The sequence below is a fragment of the Drosophila miranda genome, chromosome 4 (assembly GCF_003369915.1).
Source record: "Drosophila miranda strain MSH22 chromosome 4, D.miranda_PacBio2.1, whole genome shotgun sequence".
Taxonomy (NCBI): domain Eukaryota; kingdom Metazoa; phylum Arthropoda; class Insecta; order Diptera; family Drosophilidae; genus Drosophila; species Drosophila miranda.
In genome coordinates, this window is record NC_046677.1 from 17,696,748 (window position 1) to 17,718,637 (window position 21,890).

The following is a 21,890-nucleotide window of genomic DNA, read 5'->3' on the forward strand; positions in this document are numbered from 1 at the left end:
TTTAAAGCCCAACGTGTGATGCAGGGAGTGTCAAATCAGGTTTCAGGTAATTTTTAATACACCTACTGGAACCTAGAACAGCTTCCTTTGTGCCCCTAATAGTATATGAATATATGAATATTAATTTAGGCCAATAATTAGCCCATTTGTGGGGCACTTCCTCACTGTTAGAGGCAGCCGAGCCTCTGATTTCACATTTAGGAATAAAATTCCACCATTGCTAGATTTTACTTAAGGGTTTTTTTCTTTCGATGGTTGAGGCCTTGAATAACAGATCATTCAAGACCATTCAGGTAGACTTTCTCAAAAGTGATTATGGAAAAATGTCTCTTAGAGGCTGCCACTCCTGAAACAAAAGCCTGTCTTGGTATGCTCCCGTTTCATTTCATTCAGTTAGGCACAAGTTAAATACCTGGGAAAATGGCTAATTTAAAGCACATTAAAGCCGCATCTGTGTGTGCCCAAGTTTGGGAGGAAACCTTGTTTTCCATGTCCTAAGCTCCCTTCAAAAGAAAAACCTCAATATGCATCGCAAAGTTCCTGTCCGTTTGATCTATTCTCAGCCATTTTTCACATTCAGTTTTCGCCGCTGCGATTCCCTTTGAAAGTTCTGCTGCCATTTTCCCATTTTGCCATTTTCCCAGCAACGGCTTCGATTTAGTACAACTTTCTCAGCCCCGGACCACAAAGACTAAGCCGTCTCATCACTCTCTTCTTGGGCGGTAACCTTCAACACCTTTTAAGCCGCTTGGCCTGTCCTTCGATACCCCGGGGGGCCCTCCGTCCTCTGTCTCCACCGAAAAAAGCTGTTGCTTTGTCCTGGCCCTCTTCTATTGCGTTTTTTATTCACTCGATGGGGAGTTGCCATCCCGCAAAGGATTTCGCTTGGGTGCATTTCGAGCGCATGGATGGGGTTGGGGGTTGGGGGTTGGGGGAGTGTCTGGCATTTGGTTTGATTTTGGTGGCTGCACCTTCCCCTAGCCCCTTCATCGTAGATTATGCAAAAAGTTTTTCATTAATGTAGGATTTAGATATTTTTTCACGCTCTGTAACTGCTTTTCCTGCTCTCCTCCTTCCTGGTCCCCCCCCTGAGCTTTCCCGGTGCCCATTTTTTCGCACAGTTTCCCTCGTTTCGTTTTTCCCCATTCGACTATTCGACTATTCTCTTTGGCTTTTGGCTTTTTTTCCTGCGTTCTGGTTGTTGACAACGCAACTTTGGTCCCAGGATACGGTAACTTTTGTGCACCATGCCGCACCATGCCGCACCATGCCGCACCATGCCGCACCGCACTGCCACGCACCGCAGTGCCGCACAGCGAGCGCCGAGCTCCAGCGCACTGCAATGAAAGTTGGCACCACCGCAAAACACAGATACACAGATACACAGATACGTTCGGATGGATGGATAGACAGCTAGACAAACACTTAACAACAGAACCCATGAAGACGCCACAAAGCGAATTTGCCTTCCCCAAATCCGAAAAGCCAAACAAAGAGTGGATTAAAACGGAAGTCTTCTGCGTTTCAAGCTAGTTTTTATAGTTTTTGTTTTTTCTAGATTTTTCTAGAGGGTGGTGGCAAAATTGAGATATATCTAGGAATTTATATATTTTTTAAACTAGACATAGATTTAGACCATTTGTCGTTTAAAAAATTGCAGAAAATAATGCCATAAAGTAGGGCTTGTACAAATTAGCAAATCTTATAGAAAATTGATTAACTTATGGGTTAAAAGTAGTTTTCTTTGGAAAACGCGATGGAAAGGTTCCTAAAACAGCAGTAAACTAAAAAGTTAGGACTGTGTCAATATTTAGGTCCAGCACTGTACATAGATACTGTGGATATTTCTGTAGAATATGTGGCACCTTTTTCAAGAACCTTTCAAGAAGATTTTGCGTACATTTTCTTTATAGATCTTTTTTTTTTTAAACTGGAAGTCTTCTCCATGGTCTTTTCCATAGTCTTCTGCATAGTCTTCTCCACAGTCTTCTCCTTAGTCTTCTCCATAGTCTTCTCCATGGTCTCCTCCATAGTCTCCTCCATAGTCTTCTCCACAGTCTTCTCCTTAGTCTTCTGCATAGTCTTCTCCTTAGTCTTCTCCATGGTCTTCTCCAGAGTCTCCTCCTTAGCCTTCTCCATAGTCTTCTCCACAGTCTTCTCCTTAGTCTTCTCCATAGTCTTCTCCATGGTCTTCTCCACAGTCTTCTCCCTAGTCTTCTCCATGGTCTTCTCTATAGCCTTCTCCCTACTCTTCCCTCCAGTCACTCCTTACAGTGCCCTCAATTCCTGCTGCCCCATCGCTGGCTCCTTGGCTGCCTTCCAATTAATTTATTAACGAGTTCCTTCATTTCTCTCAGTGAGCCGCCACATACAGTTTTTCTTTTAATTTTTTTTCTGCACATCCCCAAACATAACTTGGACTTTCTTTCCGCTCTTACATATACACACACATATGTACATGTGTATATGTGTATGTGTATCCTTTTTTTTCGTATCTGATTCTGGTTTTGGTGGTTGTTTCTTTGGAGACACTTTTGCCGCTTTGCAGTGCAAATTGTTGGGTTTTTCCAGTTCTATTCTTGTAGATTTTTTTTGTGTGTGGTTTTTATTTTCCTTTTTTTTTTTCTTTCTTTTGTGGTGTTTTCGATTTGTCCTGGCCCCTCGACTCTCTGCTTCCGCGCTTCAGCATTTATTTGAGTGTGTAAACTTTTGCTACTTGCATTTTTTTTTTTTTGGGATTTTCTGTGGCAATTTCACAGTTGGATCCCCCATCCCCCCACCGCCAACCCCATCGTCCCAGCCCCTTGCCAACTTTGATAGTTTTGTCAAAAGTTTTTATTGCGATTTGTTGCAGCTGCAAGTCGAAGTCCTGTAAAAGTAATGCTCATCCCAAAAGAAAGGCAACAAAAATGAATGAAAATACTGGAATTCCCCAATTGATATTTTCTGTGTGAGATCTTTTGGTGGATTCAGGCAGAGGAATCGACGGGAATAATGCTTTCAAGTGATTTTTATAGCAGATACAAGTTTTCATCATAAATGAGGCTTATAGAAGATAATTGTATTCCCATATTTGTTGTGTATTTGTTGTGTCTTTCATTGCTTAGTAGTATATATGTATCGTTGTGTATGTGTATTAAGCTCTCGTAGCTGCTCTGTGAGTTTCTCTCTTACAAGCTAAGGCCGCCCGGAGCCGAGTGGATCGTGTGCTTCGTGTGGATCGTGATAACAGTGCCAGACCGCTCTCACAGCGCGCTGTTAGAGAGCGCTACAGCTGGCTGTTAACTGAGAGCGGCAGCCGGTAGCTGTTAACATGGAGTGCTGTTACCGCGCTGTTAGGTTGCCCTGTTAAAGCTGTTCCCCTGCACAAACAGCATCCACTTTAAATATTTCTTAGCTAAATCGAATGTTTCTTCCTGGCTTTGGTTCACTTCACTTGTTATCACAATTGTCGATGACCACAACGTCCCCGTAGTTGGGTGGCGGCGTCTCAGGTCGCGCCGCTGCCTCGTCCGTGTAGAAACGGGAGGTGCTCTCCGGCGGGGGGGTGGTGGGTGTGACGGGCTCCCGATCGCGACTGCTGAAGAGGTTGCTGCGGCTGAGGCGGCGGATCAGGGTGGCCGTGTTCTGGTTGATGGTGCGGTAGTACTGAGAGCGGGCCGGCCGCCCAAAGATGCGGTTCACAAAGCTGTCCTGCGGCCCGTAGGGCTGGCGGACCACGGCCCGCGAGGCACGCTGCGGGTTGGATCGCCGGGGATTGCGAGTCCTGTGCGGCGACCAGGTGTGAATAGTGGGCAGGGTCTCCTGCGAGGGATCCAGAGGCGTTTCGCCCTCCGGCGACTCCAGAGTGGACTTCTTCTTGCGCATCTCGCAGCAGCTCTTGAGGCACAGGGCGAAGGTGATGATGAAGATGACCATGCAGATGCCTGTGGCACCGCCCACAACAAAGGCCAGCTTGAGGTCATCCGAGTCGTACTTGAGCGTCCGTTCGATCTCGTCTGGCAGCTGGGCGCCTCCGCCGGCCAGGAGCATGTGGCTCACGCGCTCCAGGCAGGTGCGGTAGTTCAGGCAGAGCTTCTCCCGACTGCCCTCGCAGACGTCGCTGAGGGAAGACAGCTCCTGCTCCTCCTCCTCGTCGCCGGTGCTCTCCTCGCTGGAGTCCAGCTCCCGCCACACGGCCAGCACGGACTGCGGCCCTTGGGTGGTGGGCTCCAGGTGCTCGAGGCGTTCGAACTTCATCGTCGGCCCCCCCTGCAGCTCCACCTCCTCCGGCGGCGGCAGAGCCGGCTCCTCATCCACGCAGTCGCTCATGAAGAGGGCCACGCCCCGCTGACGCAGTCCTGTGGCCACTTTGCTCAAGGCTCGATCGCAGTTGAAGGGATTCTCCTCGAGGTTGAGGGAGGCCAGGTAGCGGGGGCGTGGAACACCCCCGCGCTGAGGGTGAGCAACAGATTCTGGGCCACGTCCAGCTGCCGCAGCTGGGGCAGGCCGCTGAGGAGCTCTGCCCCCAGCTGGTTGATCTGCGAGTTGCGCAGGTTGAGGGAGCGCAGCGAGGGGCTTCGCAGCAGGGGGCCACTGCCCAGGGTGGCCAGCTTGTTGCCCTCCAGATTGAGGTGGATCAGCTGGGCATTCGACTCCAGCAGGTGCTCGTCGATCTGCTCCAGCCGGTTGTAGGACAGATCCAGGTGCCGCAGACGCCGCAGCTCCGCAAAGCCATCGCCGTACAGCGTGTGGATGGCATTGTGGGACAGGGAGAGGTTCACCAAGTGAACGGTGCTCTGGGGGACAGGGGATATATCAGTATTTATCGATCAATCTCTGGAAAACTCTTCGACCTACCTGGAAGGAGTCATTGTCTATGCTGGTGATGTCATTGTAGCTCAGATCCAGCAACTCCACCGTTTTGGGCATTTCTATATTGGCGCTTATCAGTCGCCTCGCACTGCCGCCAAAGGGGGAAACATTCGATAGAAAAGTGGATAGATAAAGGGGAAGACAACCCACCTGCAGACCGCCCGATTGCGCTGGAGATGGAGATCGCACCGACAGACCGTGGGGCAGTACATCTGCAGCTGGGTCTTGCTGCGGCACACCTGCAGCAGCACGCACAGCAGGAGGCCCACGTAGAGCAGGATCTGCTTAACACCGAGCCACATCTTGGGCTTGATCACGCATTGCAGAGCCATATATAAAATGTGTATCTGTGATTGTTTTGGGAGGGGCCTTCCTCGGTCAGAGTTTCGTCATTATCGGCGCCGTGGGACTTGCAGGCTTACGGGAATGCTTTTGTTCACTGAATGGGGGGCCTCTATAGGGGCTTTCGGCCTACAATCGTGACTAACTGAGGCGCTGCCTTCCAGTGCTCGGGAGACTGGATTCTGCCTGGGGCTGCCCTGTCGCTGTGCTCTACACTTCCAGTCCGATAAGATAAGATAGGCTTCTTTGTTGGTATCTAATCTGCGGCTATTTTCGAGTCTTTTTGAGCGCAGCAGAGCGGAGAGTGGGACGAGTCACATTTCCACGGATTTCCATGAATAGCCGCACCTGGAAAGAGTGACTGATAACTGATAAGGGCTATGTTTTACTTTCACTTTGGGGCCTCGCAATGGGTACTACAGGGTGTATAGATTTGTTAGTAGACTACTTAGTTTTGTGGGTTTTTGGTACATTTTTGATCGTACGATTTCCTAGGGGAGGGCCCAAAGCAGCTTATGGCCAGCCGACAATGGAAGATCTTCGATATTCCAGCAGTCTCATATTTCCGGGCTTGGGCAATGATTCTCTTCTTCTACGGATAAGAAAATGCCACCACCACCACCTATCTGAGGCAGTGCATTGGAGATTGAAGAAATCCCTGTTTAAACGAGGGGGAACGTTGTGAGTCGTTGCTACGGCCGCGACTCTACATCTACACATTGCACGACGAAAAATGCGTGAGGAAGAGCCACTGGCTAGAATAATGATCCGATCTGAGCCAGATTCGGCAACCTAGAAGATAGGGTCATTGTCTACGATTCTGCATTGTGGAATATCGGGTACAAAAACACCATCAGGAGGAGTACGAGTATGAGCGGAAGCCTATCACCTTGAATGCCAAATTTAGGAGTGAAAAGTTGGTTGTAGGGCACTGGAAACATATTTTTAGACACGAGAGAACATTTATTTATCAGAGAAGGAGTCGCTGGCCTGGGCCGTAGCCCACCGCAGAGGTGCAACCCTTCTCCCTGGTGGTCACGAAAACGAAGTTCTCCTGCGGCTCAACGGCGGGCACAAAGCGAATGCAACTGGAGAGCTCTATGAGCTTCATGGCCAGCTCTATGTGGGCCGCTTGGGCGGCATCTGCAATCACATCGAACGGAGCTCAACGAGGAGCGATTCTCTGGGCAAAGGCCTCATCGATCTTGTACGGCACTGATCCATTGGGCCACCGCTGCGTTTCTTTTATAAGGCCATTCCGCTCAAACTCCACTTCCAAGTCGCCCTCAAAGTAGCCAGCGGCCAGTTCGGGATCGGTTTCGGTCTCTTCGTTGGAGGTACGATTAATCGCAGCGATAAGATTTACAGCCAGTCTGACCAAGACCTAAATACAACCCTTACAAAGCCCTTGGGGAAAGTGTTAGCAGAGCAGAAGCCAGTTGTGCATTCCTCCAGCCGGCCAGCACTTTTAAGCCGGGAAACAGTTGACTTTCATTCGTGGGATGTTCCAAAATGACGACCTTGGTTAGAATGTAATTCCATTGGTACTTTGAATCCTGTTTATTGATAAATTATTGATAAACCATCTTGATTTGGCATCGGCTATACTTCGGGCCACTTGCTGAAATAATCAATATGACAACTCGATAGTCGGCCTAGTAGATTTTCCCCTTCGTTACACTGTCCTACACCTGAGATTGTTCGTATCGAATAAGTCCCTAATCTCCTCCAGGGTAAAGTGTTGACAGTCTCTCGAGGTGTATCACTTTTAGTCTCGCTTCTCGGCTGGCTCTTCGGCTGGCTCTTCGGCTGGCTCTTCGGCTGGCTCTTCGGCTGGCGCTTCGGCTGGCTCTTCGGCTGGCTCTTCGGCGTGCTCATCGTCTCTTTGGAATGCGATAACCTCCATCACTGCTTCGTTCTATGATTGCCTAAGGACCCTCCCAATTTGGGAAACCCTAATACTTTCTTTCTTTGTGATCTCTCTGTGTAGTATTACGACTCCCAAAAGTCGGGAAATATACGACTATGCCCCGTGGAAGATCCGCTAGCTCCTAGAGTATAAAATATAACAAAGATCTGGTTTTACAGAGAGATGTAGAAACGGTTAAAGCACTTTCTAGTGAAAAAAAGGGATACGCTGGTAGGGGTACTCATATATTTTTACCGCACGAAAGTCGAGTAAACGCCATGGAGTGCAGGACACGATTATAGCTCTTTTCCCAAGCCAATCACCATCTACAAATCATGACCATTCGATAGGTCATGCCTCAGATAATACAGAAAACGCTGTTTCCCTCAGAAATATGACCTTCACCTCGAAATCTGTGTAGCCGAAAGGGCACGAGGATAAGTGCAATTGTTGCAGCATTTTTTGGGTTTGGATTTTGAAACGATAAATCCAACAAAGAAACCGAAATCGCCTGAAAGAATTCGAAGTACATTTCCGCATTCCACAGAAGAGGTTTTCCCCTGCTAGATGGGGCACTGTGCTGTGAGGGGAGTGTTCGAGATGTTCGAAGCACTCCAGATGAGGGCAAACCCTCCCTGGTTCTTGTGCCGAGGTTCATTCGTCACGAAACCAAACTCATCTGGCAGCTAATCCATCATTAATACCCATATCTCTAGCCTCTAGAATCTATATCTCGATCTGATAGCCCGTTTATTATCGGCACACCGTCAGAGTCTAGCGAAACGCCTGGAAACAAAGGTATTTTCACAATTGAACGGGACACTTGTACATGGTGTTGAGGCGCTGGACATCGGTGGAGCTCATGGCCAGGCGTTGGCCCATCAGGGGCTGCCCCTCCGGCCGCAGGGCCACGATGGTCGGCTCCCCGTTGACCGAGAAGGCCAATGAGCTGTAGTGCAGGATGCTGCCGTAGTCGTAGGGCTGGTCGTAGTCCCCGACATCGGTGTCCTCGTACTTGACAAAGTTCTTGGCGTGGCCCTCGGAGATGTTCTCCTCCACGATCTGCACGTAGTCGTCGCGATCCGGGGAGCACTGCTGGTGGTGGAAGCCGAGCGTGTGGAGCAGCTCGTGCTGGATGGTGCCCAGACGGAAGCAGCCCGTGTCCAGCTCGGCGGGCTTCAGCTTGACGGTCCTTTCGCCGGGCTGGTAGCCCACCTTCGAGCTGCAGCCCGACGTGGAGGGAATCACGATCAGATAGTTCTCCTCGGCCTCGTCGGCGGGCACGAACCGGATGCACGAGGATAGCTCTATGATCCTCATTCCCAGCTCAATGTGGGCCACGTGGGGGGCATCTGCAACCAAGGGGGGGGCTGTCAAGGGGTGTCTGCCAGCTTTGGAGGCTCTGTCCCTCTCTTACCGAACGCCTCGTCGATCCTGTAGGGGACTGTGGCGTTGGGCCAGCGCCGCGTTTCGCTCAGCTGGCCATTCCGCTCAAAGTCCACGTCCATGTCGCCCTGGAAGTAGCCAGCCGTCTGCTCGGGATCTTCCTCCCCAATCGGAGCCCCAAGGGCACTGGCTCCCAGGAGCCCCACCAAGGCCAAGTGGATCCAAGCGGCGCACATTCTTCACTAATCGACTGCTAATATTCCACTAATCGCTGGGCAAAGAATTATAATCGGGTACTTCAGCGTTCGATTGCAGATAAGGGCTAACAGAATTAGCCGCTCTGAAGTTCTTTTGGGTCTCGATACGGAGAATAGTGTGGGGACTCTGAGGGGGGGCACTCTTTTTCGGCTGCACAGCCCCCCCTCGAGGCTACTTAACAGCCCAGCTGGGGCTTCCGTTCGCTGGCCAAAACCCAGTCCTAGGGCCTTCCGCCTTTCGCTTTAATTTATGGCCCTGCCAAAGGCGCCTTCTGTCAGTCAGAATGGGGCGTGGTCAGTGGCTCCCCCGCCCCCCCATCGAATGATCACCGCAATGTGCAACTTTTTCGCACACATTCGCAGCTCTGAAGCTCTGGAGCTCTGGAGCTCTGGAGCGTCGGAAATAGTTAACTTTTATATGCATTTCAAATCAGAAAGTTTTGCATTCAAACTTTATTAAAATTACGCTACGGCCCCCTGCCCCCCCCGCCATGCCTTTGGATATTTTTTCAATTTCAATTGTTGGCCCGAAATGTTAGTTGTTGGCCATCTTCAGGGCCACTGTCGTGGGTTCCCCAGAGGCGTTCCATCCGCTTCTTTGTTTCCAGAAGCATTTGGGAACATATCTGTGATCTAGGGGGTTGTAGGCTCTGGGAACAGACATAAACGGAGGTCCTTATGGGGCTATAAGGTGGTATAAACCCATCTGATCCGAGTTTCTAGGGGAAAGATGCTTCCCAGTTCCAAAGGGATTCAAGGTTTCTTCGTAGCCTCAAAGGGTAGATCCCCATGGTCTCCCCCTGGGCAGGGTACATCTGTCCCCCGTCCCCTGGGAAGGGTATTCCAGCTTCTCCCAAGTGGCAGACAGCTTTCCTCTCTCTCTCGCTTTTTGGTCGCACATTTGCATTGTTGTTGTGACTGCTGGTGCCCTTTTTGTGGTATCTACTGCCCCCCCTGCCACCAGTCTCCGCCCCTCCCACTCTCTGGGCGCCCGCACTAATGACCGACATTGCTTCCTAATTACAAAAGTTTTGCATGCACTCGCACTCGTCGCTGCAATCGCCACGGAGGGGGAGGGGGGGCACAAAAAAGAAAGAAAGAAAGAAAACATTGGAGTTTATTTTATTTCCTTTAGTAAATGTTTGAGCGCTTAAAGTTGGGCTTTTCATTCGGTTTTTAGTGGCACCAACTAACGACTCCATTATGGGGAAGCGCGGCTCGAAGCCGCAATACACATGTTTCGGGGGTCAAGAGAGCGGCAGCCAACAAAAATGTGGGTCCCGGCTGGGGCTCAGTGCATTCCCGTTACACATATGTCATGTGACACATGGCAGCCCCCCAGAAGGGGGTCCAGGAGGGGGTCCAGAAGGGGGTCCAGAAGGGAGTCCAGGCCTAGGCCCCGACTGTCACCCACTTCTCGTTCTGGCCCTGGTCCGCACTTAATGATAAACAATGCTTGCGGTCAGTTTAACATGCCGCGCTATTACCCTGCCACTCTGGCACTCTGCCACTCTTTCGTGGCCCCACCTACCCCACCGCCCACCGCCCACCGCCCACCGCCCACCGCCCACATAACGAGAGGACAATTTACACGCTGAAACCGAACGACGAGGTCGCTCCAGGGCGGGGTCTTGACTTCTGGATACTCCTTAGAACTGGAAGGAACTGCGATGATAAGGGATTCTAATGGTTCTATATGGTGTATAGCTCATCAATAGGTTAGACGCACTCATCCTTGGACTCAAATTTGAATTATAACTTTTTATTTTTAAAGAATTGCCAAAAAGTTGATGTGCAAAAATCTTCCTTATCTAATGATTCTTCAATGTTATTCGAAAAAGTAGAGAAATTTAGCAAAATAATGTTTAAATAAAGTACTTTTTTCCTGGTCACTAGAAGTAATTTATTTTTTGAAGGAAAAGTAAATTATATTAAAATTTAGTTTTTATATATTGTGATTCTTAGATAAGAATCTTATTAGAAAAAGAATACAAATAATTTTAGTCATACGTAATGTAATGTATAGCATATATAATATGATCCAGTACAGTAGTCTCTGACGGACGGCACTGGGTGTTTTAGAGTTTTTTTCTTGACTTGGGAGTAATTTGAGCATTTAGGGTCCTGTTTCTTGCAAGACTTTGATACTCGTAGTGGAGGATAACTGATTCGGACTACAAATTTCAGGTGAAAAAGGGTCGTTGGATACCGTTGGATACGTTGGAGATATTAGAATATACTCGTATGTACATACACTAAAAATGTACACTTTAGGCACTAATATTTCCGGCACAAGCCAAAGAAAACGGTCAAATATAATAGCAATATTCATTAAAGTAGATTAAGGAAAGACATTTTATTGAAATAACTCAAATCTTCGTTCTTAAAAAGTGCGAAATTCATATTGAAAATTGTTTTATTTTTGATGTCATCGTGACCGGGACATTGAAAAAACTCTCAAAAATCAATTAGAGTGTCCTTGTAATGAGAAAGAAATTTGGGATATGGTAAGCTCTTTGCAAGGGACGAAAGATCGGAAATAAAAAAGCAGCGAAGGAAGTTTTTTATTGTTATTTTTAATATTTTTTGTGAGACTGAAACGAATTTGTTATTTGGATGACTTTTATATCTCTATTTCTCCAAAAACGACTTCCGTTTTTTTGGTGAGACATTTAGAATGATAGAGCGTCCATCGATCTCCATACTTTTATCAGTGGCTGAATATTCGTTATTCTTCCAGGGTGGCCGTAGACTTGGGGACTATTAATATAACCCTAGCTTATATGTCGTAGGTTATAAAGATAGGGGCTGTCCTACCACATATTTAATATAAGATTAGCTCGGGACTACAAACAGTGGTTTGAGAGACTTAAATGAGACTTTTCGTGTGTCTTGAGAGAGTTCGGGGAGTCTTGGCTCTTGGCCACTCTTTGTTCGAATCGAAGGCCGCATTCTATCCCTCTCTCTCTCTCTCTCTCTCTCTCTCAATCTCTATTTCTATCTTCATCTCTATCTCCATCTCTTTCTCTATCTTTTGTCGCCTGTTGTTTGAGTTTAGTTTTAAATAAATTATTAATAATAAAGAAAAAGCAAAAAGAAATAAATATAATAATATTAAATATATAATAATAAATAAATAATAATAAATAAATAATAATAAATAAATAATAATTAATAAATAATAATTAATAAATAATAATAAATAAATAATAATTAATAAATAATAATAAATAAGTAATAATAAATAAATAATAAAAAATAATAAAAATAATAATAAATATAAATAAATAAGAAATATATTTAAATAATAAATATATAATAATAATTATATATTTAGTAAAATCTATTTTAGATTTGGTTTTGATATTTTCCGAAACCCTGAAACCTGCCAACTCCGTTGAAGACTTCCTCTGACATACTCCCTTACGTATTATTCCCCTTTAATCCAATGCCACTCCCACGTGTTCTGGCATACCCCGACTAACCCAATGCCCTCTAGTGGCTGCAACTAGCGACAAGCGAAGGCTAAGAAGAAGCAGCAGCAAAAACAGCACATGCTTAAAAGAGCAGTAAATGAGAATTTATCCACTTGCTGGCCAGCGCGTGCCCCTGTCCCCGGTCCTGGCTCCACACACACACAAACACCAACACAAACAGACAAAGCGACAGATGGGTGGCAGGAGGGGGGCCAGAAGAGAGAGAGAGAGAGAGAGGAATACACGCACATCGTAAAGTTTTAATCGGATGTTGTCCAGCTTTACATGACGCCATCTACTGGCTTAGAGTGCAATATCCTGTGGCACGCGATAACATCGGGCAAAAGAGTTGGCGGCCAGGAAGGGGCGGCAGTGGCAGGGGGAGGCGGAGTCCTTGTTTATGTGAAGCGCCCGGGCAAAACGCTTGTGGTCCTCTGCTTTTTGACGGCATTTGGCATGGGGATGCCCACGCACAGCCCCCCCCAGCCCCCTAGCCCCCAGCCACAGCCCTAGACCCAGCAGCCGACAGCCAACAATTCCATCTACGTGGAACAAAGAACAGTTACAGATGCCGGCTCTATGCCAAGGCTAAAGCAGCAACAGCCGCTACAAAGGCTTAAAATGCGCTCCACAAGGGGGGAGGGGGGGGGGGGGGGGGTAGAAAAAAGCAACCAAAGAGGAGAACAAGCAAAGCGGAATGGCCAAAAGGTTTCATTCGGGGATGTCGAAGCATTTATGCTCTTTAGACTTTGAACAAAAAAAAATGGGAGTACAGGAAGAGGTCAATAGAATGCAGGAGAAAGTAACAAAGCGAATCTCAAGGGGAGTGCCCCCCCTTTTATACGGAATAGAGCACTGCAAATAAGATCTTTATATAGAAAACTTTGTTGTGCGGAAGATCTTAAAAGAGAAGATCGATTACAGACCTTAAAAAAACTACTTAATCGAGTACTTACCCAAAGAATTTCCTTGGCCTGGAGCTACATCGTATAATGACCAAAAAAAGGTTCAAAAACTATCATAAAAGATCGATTGTGTGGGACTTTTCCTGTACTCCCAAGGTTCGTGACTCCATGGGTATTACCGGCTCTAGAAAACCCGCTCCCCCCTACAAAGACACCTCGCATCTTTGACTCCACCGATCAGCAAAACAGCTCCATCTTGCTGGCCCCAAGTGCTCGCCGAATGTGCAGTGAAATGTCCTGTTCCTGTTGTGGGTCTGGGCCTGGTCGGCCACACGCTCCGCGCACTCTTGGCTGGACAGGAAGTCCAGAACGGAGCCCGCCAAGCAGCCAGGCGACCGACCACCGACCACCGACCACCGACGAACGTCGTTGTCATTGTCGTGACAGGAAATTAAGATGAATGTGGCGAGCAAACTGCAGTTTCTACACCCGCTCGGTCCGGTCCGGCCCGGGCCCGGGCCCTGCGTTGGGTCGGAGGTTCTCCTCTGTTGTGTGTCGTTTTTCTATTCGGTTAGACAGGGGAGGGACGACCGGCTGGCTGACTGGCTGCCTCTTAAAATATTCATAACACAAACTGTTGCCACTATCTCCAGTGCAGAGCACAGCAGACCACAGACGACGCGATAGAGGAGCCCCGACTTGATGGGAGGGAGAGACAAATGGCAGAAATCCTGCCAAAAGCTGCGAAAGTTGCGCGTTTGAATTAATTGATTTTTATGAATTTGTTAAGTGAGTTTTGTATGCCCCAGAAGCCCCAAAAAGGAGTTGCAGGCTGTGTAGGAGAGGAGTGCAGGTTGGACACTATATCATGGGCTGGACTGGGAGGGTGTAGGGTGGAGGGCTCTCGGAGTGCAAAAATATGTTTGATAATTACAATAAACTCGGTGATTAGGGCAAGGGACTACAAGGGACAGAGGAGTAGTTGCGAGAAGAGAAGGAGAGCAAGAAGGGATTGAATTGTACTAAGGAAAGTATTAGTTATGAAGTACCCTCGGTATTTGGGCATAGACTTAAGGCTAGAATAGTATATTGTAAATAGTGGACCATTAATTGATTTTTTGCACTGTCCAGTATGATTATGTGGAGGATTCCTGTGTGTTTGGGCTTTGCTAAACCGCTGTGAGTCCTACAATACCAGCCGAGGGGATACCCCCTTTTGCTCAATTCAGACACAGCCCGGTACCTTATCTAAGATCCGACTGGTGTTCCAATCCCTTCTGCTGTTAATTTGGGAGTGGATACTTGGCTTGAGGCCCCATGTTCTACCAAAAAGTCTATTGCAGGCAAAGAATGTTCGGGATGATGGTCGTTCCTGGCTGTTGAGACTGAAGAGAAGTCCAGAAAAGAGTGGAGACTACACCTCCTTGTGGGCCTCCTCCTCTGGCGGTCATCGAGCTCATTATTCCACCCAAATGTACAGATGAGATCTCTCTTTCCAGCTTTCCCAGAATCCCTCTGCTGATTGATGGCTGATTTTCCAATCAGAGCGATATTTATCGCATCGTAACTACCTCTTTGAGAGCTCAGGGTCTATTCGATTGTAGTCGTACGGAAGTGTAAGACTTTCCAGTTTGATAAGCAAAGGGGATTCTTGCGAAGAGGATTTAGCTAGAGACTTACCTCTCTTATAAGGTGGCCTATGATTTTTCTCCTTTGTTTTTGGAAAAAATCCCTCCGCATGCCTTAGATCACAGCTTTACTTCGTTCAATCGTGTCATATTTAATCAACTAAGGTTTCTACAATTCCTTCCTCTTTCGCACAGAGCACTAACACTCTCTCTCGTAGCTCTCCTCTCTCTCTTCAAGCTAGTTTGAACGCTCTTTCGATTACTCGCTCCTCGATCCTCGCTCCCCTTTACTCAATTCTGCGTTCCTATTCGAGCATTCCCTCTCTCCGCATTAGTGGTACTCCCGTTAAAGCCTTTCCTACACTCTTTCGATTATACCCATTCCCAGGAGCTCGAAGAGATGAATTCTTGATCTATGAATATTTTATAATCATTACTAAACTAAGACATTCCTTTCGGGAAAACTTTCAACTTCTTTTCCGGCTGTTTGTTTGCTTTTGTTGACATCCACAAACCTGCGTTTCACAGGCGGTAATTGTCCTTCCTGCCCCAAAATATCCAAGAACAAGCCATTAAATCCTAAATGAGGCAATATTAATGTGAAACTTTCAAATGTTCCGAGGGGGATAATGGCCATTAATTGAGCCATTGCACGCATGGGAGAGTTCCTTTGAAAGTTGTGAATGGGAGGGGGGGGGGGGGGGGGCACACTCCCATCGGTAATCCTTGATTTTCGGGTGTATATAAGACGGAGCTGTTGGGAGGTGGAAGCCAGTCCGTTATGGTTCGTTACGTGCCGCGATTGGCCGATGGCCAGAGGGTGAGGCTGGCCTGGCCGTTGGCCCTGTTCCGCCTGAATCACATCTTCTGGCCGCTGGATCCCAGCACCGGCAAGTGGGGCCGGTACCTGGATCGGGCCCTCGCCGTGCTGGGCTGCCTGATCTTTGTGCAGCACAACGATGCCGAGCTGCGGTACCTGCGCACGGAGGCGTCCAACCTGAACATGGACGCCTTTCTGACGGGCATGCCCACCTACCTGATACTGGTGGAGGCCCAGTTCCGCAGTCTGCACGTCCTGCTGCACTTCGAGGAGCTGCAGCTGTTCCTGCAGCGCTTCTACTCCACCATTTACATCGATCCGCGGCAGGAGCCGGACATGTTCCGCCGCGTGGACGGGAAAATGCTCGTCAATCGCCTCGTCTCGGCCATGTACGGAGCCGTCATCTCGGGCTACCTCATCTCGCCGGTTCTGTCGGTCATCAACAGGCGCAAGGACTTTCTCTACTCGATGGTCTTTCCCTTCGACACGGAGCCCCTGGCCGTGTTCGTGCCCCTGCTGCTGAGCAACGTGTGGGTGGGCATCGTCATCGATTCGATGATGTTTGGGGAGACGAGTTTGCTCTGCGAGCTGATTGTTCACCTGAACGGGCGCTACCTCCTGCTCAAAAGGGACTTGGAGGAGTCCATCCAGAGAATTTTGGCGGAGCGACGGCGTCCCCAAATGTCCAGACAGTTGAGGGAGCTGATCATCGAAACGCTGCGCCAGAACGTGGCTCTGAATCAGTTTGGGGAACAGCTGGAGGCCCAGTACACGGTGAGAGTGTTCATCATGTTTGCCTTTGCAGCGGGCCTGCTCTGTGCCCTGTCCTTCAAGGCCTATACGGTGGGTGGGCATCTACCAGATCAGAGTGGAATTTATCAGGGTTTCCCCTCCTCCACAGAACCCCATGGCCAACTATATCTATGCCATTTGGTTTGGGGCCAAGACGGTGGAGCTGCTGTCGCTGGGCCAGCTGGGTTCTAGCCTGGCCTACACGGTGAGCATTCCACATTTGAAGCCTTGGGTGATCTGTGCCTTGATACTCCTCCTCCCAACCAACAGACGGACTCCCTCAGCTCCATGTACTATCAGACGCACTGGGAGCAGGTCCTCGAGCAGTCCAGCAATCCCCTGGAGACCCTGCGCCTGCTGCGGCTCATCCAACTGGCCATCGAGATGAACAGCCGGCCCTTCTACGTGACGGGTCTGAAGTACTTTCGCGTCAGCCTCCAGGCGGGCCTGAAGGTGCGTGTCATCGCCATAGCGCAACTCATCGCGTTTCAATATCCCCCCATTTCCCCCCTCGCAGATACTGCAGGCCTCCTTCTCCTACTTCACGTTCCTCACCTCGATGCAGCGTCGACAAATGAGCAATTAAATAATTCACAATTTTTAATGGAGCTCCCGGCTCCTGGCTGACGGCTCCCGGCTCCCGGCTGGCCCCTCTAGTCCGTCGCTACAAATGATTGCATATTAAAAGTCAATTATTGGTGAATTAATTTTAATTAAATTAAATTGATAAAAGGCGCTGGCTCACACGCATCATTGACTTTTGCTTCTTTGCCTCTCTCTCTCTCTCTCTGTGTGTGTGTGTGTGTGTGTGTGTGTGTTGGGAGGGGGGGGGCCCTGGAGCATGCAATAAAATATTCATGATTTCTGTGCAGCAAAAACTTGCAAAAAGTTAATAAAACTTTTGCCTGTGCCCCTGCCTGTGCCTCCTCCTCTCCCTCTGCCTCTTTGGGTAATGAAATTAGAATACCCTTCAAGAAAAAATCCCCAAATTTTCAGCATTCCCATGTTTTTGCATCTCTTCAAATGATCAGCGGCCATTAAGTACGGATTAGAGCCAGAATCAGAGTCAGAGTCGGAGTCGGAGTCTCGTCGTGGGCCATAAATCTTCAACTTCTGTGCGGCTCCTCCGCCATGTTTCAATTTCCTTTTGGCAGGAACATTTTTGGTAAATTAATCCATTAAAGTTCCGCCATGAAAATGCACAAAACTTTTCGCATAAAAACACTGTGCATCTCCGTCTCACTCCCTCTCTATCGCATTGCCATAACTCCATCGGAGCAGGAAGTCGAACTTCGACAGGCGTCGCCTCCCCTCGCCACGCCTCGCCCCGCGCTCATTGATAATTAGACTCCGTCGACGCCTCCGACTCCGATTCCGCCGAGCCGCCCCATTAGCCAATTTGTACTTCATTAGCGGCTGGTTGTTCCGACCGAGTCATTGGCAATGGCTAATGAGTTCTTATATTCCCTGACTGGATGCGAGCAAAAGGGCCATCTAAGGCCAGCATTTGAGGCACGGATCTGAGCAGAACCGAAACCGTGTGTGGAGGAATTAATTTGAATGATTAAAGCAGTACATAAATAGGAGTTTGTAGGCCAGTTATTGGGGGTTTGTGGGGTATTATAGTAGAGGTATATGGTATATGGCATATAGTATGGTATAGTATTTTAATGTAGGGATTTGGCTGTGGTTTCAGCCACTAGATTCATTTTAAGGCCTCTGTAGGTATAGCCCCATACTTTGGTAATACCTTTACCTTTTTTTTAAACTTTTTATTAGATTTATATAATAATAATAAAAATAATAATAATAAAATAAAAATACAATAAGAATAAAAATAATAATAATAATAAAAATAATAATAATAAAATAAAATTAATAATAATAATAAAAATAATATAAATAATAAAAATAGTAATAATAATAAAAATAATACTAAAAAATAATAATAATAATTATTATAAGTTCTTTAATAACACTAATTAACAAAAATTTTTGTTTAAAGATTTTTGCAATTTTTTTTTTTTTTTTTTTTTTTTTATCGACTAGCATATTATTGAATATCAAAAGGCTGCACTTTAAAAATTTATCCATAGATTTTTACAAGCAATAACTTAAACGACGCGGAATTTATGTACCTCTACTAAAAATATACAAAACCCCCAGGGAAAAATCTATTTTCACTTTTGGCCAAAATTTGGTTGAAAAATAAAACCAAAAATTTGCAATATAAAAAACTTAAATTTTCTATATGATATGCTTATGTAAAAAAATATGATATACTACTAAACTAGTATTTAGCTGGCACTTAGTATAATTTACAATAAAAGGCGATATTCGTCTTCCAATTTCACACGATTTTTGACCGATTTGGAGACTGTTACTCCTGTTTTAGCCCGATTGGGGCGTCTGATATGTTAATACGCCGCATTGACTGGCAGCTCTTTATGATACTGTAGTGCTTAATTAGAACCGACAGACACAGCGTCTGCCCTGCACTCGCAGGATCTGCCCTTATCGGTCCCTCGGGCTTTGCTGAACTTTCGAGCTAACCGCTGAAAAATTTTATATTTATGCTCGTGTTGCCAACTGAAGCTAAAAGCAAATAGACAAACGGAAGGGGGAGTGGGATAGGGGTGTTAAGGGGGGGGCTAGCGAATGTAGGAAAAGTTTTTAGCTTGTAATTATCATTAGCGATATTGTGTCTAAACTTTTCAAGCCGCGTATGAAGCAACACAAGGGGAATGGCATGGAATGGCATGGAATGGAACGGGGTGGAATGGGCTGGAAGAGAGCTTTTCACACCCCGAGAACTTTAACTTGGTTCAACTTTGATTTGAATGCCTCGACGGCGGGGCGGGGGCGGGGGGGTTTGGTGCTAAATCAATTACACAAAAAGAAAGAAACTTGTTAATTGACAGATAAAGGAGGAGCACTTCCTTTATTCGTTTCGTGTCATGCCACATACTCGACGGCGCACGCCTAATTAATTTTAAATGCACTTTAAAAGTCTCCTCCCACGGGCAGGACTGGGCCACGGCTTTAAGCCAACTTTCGCCCTGTCCGCAAAAAGTGAAAATGGACTAGACCAAAAAAGGCGCTAAAGAAGAAATACCTGGAAGAGAGCTTATTCATGTGTGACTGCATTTGTCAGTCCGTGGCTCTGGCTCCTGTCGCTGTCTCTTGGCCCGGTCTGAGCCGTTCCGTGCCGTGCCGTGCCGTGCCGTGAGTTGTGTGTGTAATTATGTCTGAGATTATGCCCACAGTCATGGCGGTGCTTCTTCTGCTACAGCTGTCTGTCTTTAATATGGCACCGCAGCCCTCATCCTGTGGCATGTCCCATGCCATCGCCTTGCCACTCCCCCCCCACCCCACCCTCCCCCCTGTCGACAACGTCAAAAGTTTCTGTGGCTGTGGCTGTGTCCCTGCCCTGCCCTGCCTCTCTCCCCGTCTCACCGAATCGCTGATGTGTTGGCATTTGCTTTTGCTTTTACTCGCTGGCTGCTTTAAGTGGAGGTCTTGAGATATTTTTCAGGGCTTGCCTTCGCCACGCCGTTTGTATGCAGTGCTTCTTCTGCCAAACACTGACAGAAAACACTAGCTAAATTGTAGATAAAACGGGTAATTCTAACATAGATGTAAATATATGTAGATGGCTAAATTGTACACGTTTAAAGGAAGTTTCAAGATCATAAACAGTCGAAATTCTTTATCACGAACTTCCGGACAACAAAGTTTTCTATATAAAGACTTTATTTATTCTATATTACGAATTTTCCGTATAATTAATTCCACTCTAGATTCGCTATATGGAAGTTAGACTGTATTTCGGATGCTAGATGTCGGAGCCTGGATAGTGGTCGAGCGGCACATCGAGTTTATGATTTTCCTCAGCCATTTTGTCCATAAATGTCCGATAAAGCACCGCAAGTCGAAAGCGTTTCATTGACTCTCTTTCTGCATCCAAATAATCCAATTCAGACTTAATTCCGCTCTTCACTTGTGATCTTCTCCCTCTCACTTATCTTTCCTTCTCAGTCATCTCTCCTTCTTCTATTCCACAACAACACCAACACTAGTGCCATGCTCATTTGAGACGCGCTCTCGCTCTCAGGCTCTTGGACTATGCTCTCAGCAACATTGTGTCTAAGCAAGATGTGTCGCAGCAGCTTTCGTTGCAGATAATGTTTATTGAATATCGTTTGCCTATTTCATAGCGAAATAGCAACATTATTTCTGCATCGCCGACACATATGTATACACATATGTTTATGTACATATGTATATGTTGCTGCCCAGTGAGCATACATTTATATATAAACATGTACTTCAAGATATACAGTGGCGGACAGTGAAATGTGGACACTCATGTAAGCTATCTTCGCTGTAGATTCGCTAAATAAATATAAAATAATATAATATAATATACAATAATACTTATAATAAAAATAATAATAATTATAATAATAATAATAATAATAATAATTATAATAATAATAATAATAGTTATAATAATAATGATAATTATAATAATAATAATATAAAATATTAATATAAAAAAATAATAATTGTAAAGAAAAAAAAATATTTATATAAAAATACAAAGAAATAAAAAAATGTATGTATATAAAATTAAAATATATATAAATATGCATATTAACCATTGACATTCCTTGAAATTTTTTTTAGATGGTTTCCCTAAAATTACGTTTCTTCAAACTACAAAAATTTAAGTACAATGCTTTTGGTGAGTAAATATAATTTAAATATTTATCTAATATAATTTAAATTAAATTCTTAGTTTGTTTTATTGCTGTAAAAGTGATTAGCAGCAGTGTATAAAGCAGAATATAAAATTCAGCTTTCGGTTTTATCTGTATATTTTAATTTTATATATTTATATATTATTTTTATTTCGATTTTTATCTGTTCCATATTTTATTTATTATTTTATTTATATAATTTATTGGCTTTATTTGGGAATATATGTATGTATGTATTTATTCAAGCCTGCTTGCTTCGTTGCAGTGTACTCCTGCTTAAGTATTCTCATATTCCTGTTGTTGTTGTTGTTGTTGTTGTTGTTGTTGTTGCTGCTGGTGGGAATTCGGCTTTTGCCTTGGCTCGTAAAGTCGCAGGAAGTTATTATCCTAAAAACTTTACCCCTGAGGGCAATACAAACAAAGGCGTAGCAGGGCAACAAAGCGCAGCATTCATGTCTGACTATGAAATGGCTATGGCTGCACTCGTTCAGACCTCCACGGAGGCACTCCCCCCCCCCCCCCCCACACACACACACACACACATGCGTCTGCTCTTCTATGCATGAAAACAGAATGTCATAAAATTAGAACGATCATAAGCAGGGGCGGGGGGCGGGGAGACAGGCCAAGGCACCAAAGAAAGGACCAAGGAATGGAAAGGAAAGGAAAAGAAAAGAAAAGCTAGCCGAGGCAGCTGACTTTTTTACTGCTCTTGGCGAAAAGTTGATGGCCAGGCGTCCTAGTGCCCGCCTTAACCC

General features: G+C 46.3%; 3 protein-coding genes across 3 annotated transcripts; 1 reads left to right on the forward strand and 2 right to left on the reverse strand.

Moving 5' to 3' along the window:
- Positions 1-2,910: 2,910 nt before the first annotated feature.
- Positions 2,911-5,313, reverse strand: LOC108164187. Its single transcript, XM_017299805.2, is given in 4 exon segments — positions 2,911-4,418; positions 4,421-4,778; positions 4,840-4,942; positions 5,005-5,313. Coding segments are annotated over 4 exon segments (1,629 nt in total). The 5' UTR covers positions 5,187-5,313; the 3' UTR covers positions 2,911-3,432.
- Positions 5,314-7,832: 2,519 nt separating this feature from the next.
- LOC108161521 (seminal metalloprotease 1) lies at positions 7,833-8,758 on the reverse strand. Its single transcript, XM_017295799.2, has 2 exons — positions 8,523-8,758; positions 7,833-8,457 (listed from the first exon to the last, which is right to left on the reverse strand). The coding sequence occupies exons 1-2, from the start codon at positions 8,725-8,727 to the stop codon at positions 7,910-7,912; spliced, it is 753 nt and encodes a 250-aa protein (XP_017151288.2). The 5' UTR covers positions 8,728-8,758; the 3' UTR covers positions 7,833-7,909.
- Positions 8,759-15,534: 6,776 nt separating this feature from the next.
- Positions 15,535-16,955, forward strand: LOC108164260 (odorant receptor 35a). Its single transcript, XM_017299900.2, has 4 exons — positions 15,535-16,420; positions 16,479-16,574; positions 16,640-16,822; positions 16,887-16,955. The coding sequence occupies exons 1-4, from the start codon at positions 15,539-15,541 to the stop codon at positions 16,953-16,955; spliced, it is 1,230 nt and encodes a 409-aa protein (XP_017155389.2). The 5' UTR covers positions 15,535-15,538.
- The last annotated feature ends 4,935 nt before the right edge of the window (positions 16,956-21,890 follow it).